Raw genomic sequence first — 4,748 nt, forward strand, 5'->3', positions numbered from 1 at the left:
CCCCCATAAAACTTCAATGAAGACAAAACAACAACAATAATAACAACAATTCAGTAAAATCTCACTAGTGATGTTTGCAGAGGATAGTGTGCACGCAGATTTTATCCCTGCCCGAGGAAATAAAGAGGTTGTTTCCAATAGACTCTCGGCTCAAGAAGACAAAAAGAACCAACTTCAATGAGAAAGAAATAATAATGGTAACTTTCTTTAGTTTTTATTTGTACAAGAGCAGAGCGGCAAATGGTTGAATCTCGGTGAATCGTGAAAGAGAGTTCACTCATTTACAATATTTCATCGTGTATTTAAATCGGCTTGCAAAGGATTCTGTCCGTCACTCGATGAACAAAAAGAAAGGTCGCTCATTTATAATATTTCATCGCGTATTTAAATCGTCTTGCATAGGATTGTATCGGTCACTCGATGAACGGAAAGAGAAGTCACTCATTTACAATATTTCATCGCGTATTCAAATTATCTTGCAAAGGATTCTGTCCGACACTCGATGAAACACATTACTGTACTGATAACGCTTGACCCACAATACAAAAATTTGTTCCCCAACAAACATTCTTTAGACTCTCTTACTTCCTTATTTTTTTCAAGGGTTTCATAAAATTAGGAATCTTTCCAATTATTCCAGTCCTCAGGGCAGTACCATTGAAGTGTAGGAGGTTGTTCATCTACGAACAAAGTACTACATGATTCCTCACTGCTGAAAAAGTTGTGCTCCTCCATTTTCACAAACTGTGGCTGATTATTATAAACAACTTTGTCCTGGCCATCCCCAACAATTGCTTTTGGATTTGAGTCAAAGAATTGGAAGCAATTCAATGAAGAATTTGAAGAGGAAGAATTTGATCCTCCATTGTTGGAAATCAAGAAAGCTCCAGATGATGAAATGGCAGCATAATTTGGGCTGTTTTCTTCATTCAATATTGCACTTGAGTCACTATCTGATGACCCATCTTTGAAATCAGCAAAAATATTGGAGCCATTTATAGTTCCATTTCCACCATTAAAGCTCTCAAAGTTGAGTTCTGTACTATCATCTTCACAATTTCCAAGAGAAAAAGTATTGTTGTTTGGCTTGCTTTGGTCAATATCTTTGTCATCAGTTTCAGATTCTATAGCCTCTTCTTTCACATCAGCTTTGCTTTCATTATTTCCCCCATCTAGCTTTGATTTCAGCTCACAAATCTAAAATATGTCAAAATAAAAACAAAAATCAATACAAAATTGCAAATATAAAATAAACTTATGCATATATGTAAAGTAAAATTGCATAAAATTGATCTAATAGTGCACTAGACTAGCATTTCTTAAAATTTACATTTTCCTAAACAAAATTTATCTACACATTTGTCCTCAGGGGTTTGAGCCGTGAAAGCATCAACTAATGCTTGTATTGGGTTAGAGTGACTATATCACACCCTTTGGGTGCGACCCTTCTCCACCTCTACGTGAACACGAAATACTTTGTGCATCGAGAGCTTTGGCGTTACTGGTAAAGTTAATGCATAATGGGAGTTTAGTGCACTAGGCTGCCTTTTATTCTTGAATAAAACATTGAAATTATGATTTAAAAACCAGTTATACCTCTTTCAAGAGAGCTTCATTGTCATGTTGTAGAGATTCATAGTTATGTTTGAGAGAATCAAAACTGGCTTTGAGAACATTGTAATCTCTCTCTAATTGCTTTGTCTTCCACCGTGCACGGCGGTTTTGGAACCAAATAGCAACTTGTCTTGGTTGCAAACCAAGTTCTTGAGCCAACTTCACTTTCCTCTCAGGTTCAAGCTTGTTATCCACTTCAAAATTCTTCTCTAAAGCCTTCACTTGATCCACCCTTAGCCGCCGTTTCTTCTCCGATCCATGGCCGGATTCTTCCACGCAGGGTTCATCGTCTAACCCTAATTCTAACATGGATTGAAAGTCCCTTGAATATACTTGGTTGTTCCATTGGTGGTGGTCATCTAAAACAAGGACAAAAGAACATGAGAAAGACATAAATAAGAGAGCACATGTAAGTAACAAAAAAGTGTTCTTAATTTTTAAGTATCTCTATAAAACTTGTATATCGAAGGGGAGCCTGGAAGTAAGGGTAAAGTTATTTCCGACCAATAGGTCAGGGTTTGAGTCATGAAAATCGGGGGTCTATATCATATCCTTGCAGGCTGCGGCCCTTCCTTGACGTAAAGGGGAGATACTTTGTACACCGGGCAATCCTCTTTTACCCAAGTTTTATACCATCATGTAAAATTTGATGACAATAATAAGTAACTTTTCATGTTAAAAGTATTAGGGTAGATATTACTACTTAGTCAGTGTATATATCCTAAATTCTACTGTATTTTACACCATCAAATTAAGGTGACATACAATTATGGGTAGCTACCTATAGTAATTGTGATTCACGAAAGTAACTTGCTATAAATGATTAAGAAAACTTTGATTGTGTAAAGATATTTGCACCACAAGTACTAGCTAAATCTATACGTTATCCAGAAAAAGAACAAAATTTCATGAAAAAATAAAAGAAGAATAAAAGTGAAGATAATATATTTAACCAAGTAAGCAAAGCACCTGTAGTATTTTGACACATGGACATCATAGGCGCACCCAAAGAATCAGAGCTACGAACTCTCTTCATTGTTGCAAGTTTCTTGAAAATTCAATATTTTTTGGATCAACCAGTAAGATTTTAACCCCTCTTTGGTTTTCAGTGGGAAAAATTGTACAGAAAGTGAATGAGAAGAGAGCTGAAAAAGGAAGAGAAATGCTAAGAGCAAGCTTTGAATTTTTTCTTGTCACTTATATTTTTCACTTATAAAAAGACATGACAAGAAAAACTTGCACCACCAAAACCAACCAAAATGGCACAGATTTTGGTGAATTTAGTGAAATTGTACAAACCCTCCTTATCTCCATTGGGTACAAATACATAGTTCTCTTTTTTAATGGATTCTGCCACTTCTGAACCCATCATAAGCGAAAAAAAATTAATAAGAAGACTAATAAAATAAGATCAAGAACTAAGGTAAATTCCACACTTTCATTATTTCTCAATCAACTTTAGAAGACAATGGTATAAAGGAAAAGTTAAGGGGAGAGACAAAGAGTGGAGGAAGAAGAAATATTGAGATCAATTCACAACACAGCTGGCTTAGCTCATTTTTTCTCTCTTTAAATAAAACCAAATCTGGGGTCAGATGTAGGGTTAGGATCTGACTGGGGTTAGGTGTACACACATTTGTATTTTTTGGCAAATGAAATGAAATTCAGTGTAAATGCAACTTGATTTGTGATACAGGCTTTACCCCAGTAAACTTGACTTTTTCATAGGAGATCTTTTTCACTGAGGTCAAAATTGCACCATATAAAAGTTACTGTACAGCAGGCCGACTTATCATTATTTTTCTTGTTTTTAAGAAAACAGTTAAAAAGAATGAAATGGAAAAAAAATAAACAATAAAATTTTGCTTTTGTATGGATCAAAATCTGACCAGACAGGAATCGGCGTCAGAAGGGACGGCGAAAAGTTATTTGGAACTGTCGTTTCCATACCATGTTGTAACGATACGCACCTCGGCTACGGCCGAGATCACGTATTCAGAATGCTTGAGAGGCGAATTGGATTTTACGGTATTTCAGAGGGTCAGCCCGTAATATAGTCAAACGACTTAAGTACTATGGGTAATGACCGTTGGGTAAAGGAGAAGACGTGATCGGGTCTTAGAATCCTCAGGAAAGTGTAAGCACCTGTATACAATTTCTATTTTGGTATATAAGCTAAGTGAGAAGAAGAAGAAAGGGGGCGTAAAACAGGGGCACACAGACATTGTGACGACCCAAAGGGGTCATCACCTGTATTCCTACTCCCTTGTACTTCTGAGGCCGCGAAAACCTCATTTGGGGTTGCCTTGAGTTTGTGTGCGCAGTCCGGGCGCGTAGCCGGAACGTTTAAATATGAATTTGTGAGAAAAATAATAAATTTGATGTTAAATTGATTGAGTTTGACTTTGGTCGACGTTTTGGGCAAACGGACTCGGACTCGTGATTCGACAGTCCCGGAGGGTCCGTAGGAAATTTTGGGACTTGGGCGTGTGCCCGGAATCAGATTCCGAGGTCCCAAGTCCGAGAAATGAATTATTATGTGAAATTGTTTTCTGAAAATAATTAAAGAATTTGAAAGTGTTATTTGTTTAGAAGACTGTGCTGTTGGGCTCGTATTTTGGTTCCGACTCCCGGCACAAGTCTTAAATATGATTTAAGCAATTTCTGTAAAGTTTGGTTAGATTTGGACGTCGTTTGACGTGTTTTGGGCTAAAAACTCTAAACTTGAGGTCTTATGAAAATTGGAAGGAAATCATGGGTCTTGAGGCCTAATTTGATGATTACGATGTTGTTTTGGCGGTTGGATTGCACGGATGAGTCCATAGGATGTTTTTGAGTTAGTGTGTGTGTGCTTGGTTTGGAGCCTCGAGGGCTCGGGTGAGTTTTGAGTAGGTCCCGGGAGGCCTTAGGCTTAAAGTATCAGATGTTGCAGTGTTGCAGGCCCCAACGCGGCCGCTGTCATTTCCGCGCGGTCCGCGCTGGAAGCCACGCGGCCGCGGTGCAGTCCGCGCGGTCCGCGTGGCCAGATTCAGAAGGGTCCCCAGCCTTGGTTCGACCAGTGCGGCCGCGCACCAAGTTCGTGCGGTCCGCGCTGGGAGATTCAGAGAAGGCTCCAGGTGCAAGACACCAGCGCG

At 38.6% G+C, this 4,748-nt stretch overlaps 1 protein-coding gene across 1 annotated transcript; it reads right to left on the reverse strand.

Annotated features, from left to right (window-relative positions):
- Positions 1-340: 340 nt before the first annotated feature.
- Positions 341-3,155, reverse strand: LOC109214557 (homeobox-leucine zipper protein ATHB-6-like). The gene is made up of 3 exons (XM_019378492.1): positions 2,584-3,155; positions 1,597-1,973; positions 341-1,197 (listed from the first exon to the last, which is right to left on the reverse strand). The coding sequence occupies exons 1-3, from the start codon at positions 2,648-2,650 to the stop codon at positions 616-618; spliced, it is 1,026 nt and encodes a 341-aa protein (XP_019234037.1). The 5' UTR covers positions 2,651-3,155; the 3' UTR covers positions 341-615.
- Positions 3,156-4,748: the final 1,593 nt, after the last annotated feature.

The sequence above is a fragment of the Nicotiana attenuata genome, unplaced genomic scaffold (genome assembly GCF_001879085.1).
Source record: "Nicotiana attenuata strain UT unplaced genomic scaffold, NIATTr2, whole genome shotgun sequence".
Classification (NCBI taxonomy): Eukaryota; Viridiplantae; Streptophyta; class Magnoliopsida; order Solanales; family Solanaceae; genus Nicotiana; species Nicotiana attenuata.

Excerpts from the sequence above, each read along its gene's own strand:
- LOC109214557 (XM_019378492.1), bottom strand. The coding sequence starts at position 2,650 with ATGAAGAGAGTTCGTAGCTCTGATTCTTTGGGTGCGCCTATGATGTCC. Across the intron at positions 1,974-2,583 it reads CATGTGTCAAAATACTACAG|ATGACCACCACCAATGGAAC; the intron begins GTGCTTTGCTTA and ends TCCTTGTTTTAG. Across the intron at positions 1,198-1,596 it reads ATGAAGCTCTCTTGAAAGAG|ATTTGTGAGCTGAAATCAAA; the intron begins GTATAACTGGTT and ends GACATATTTTAG.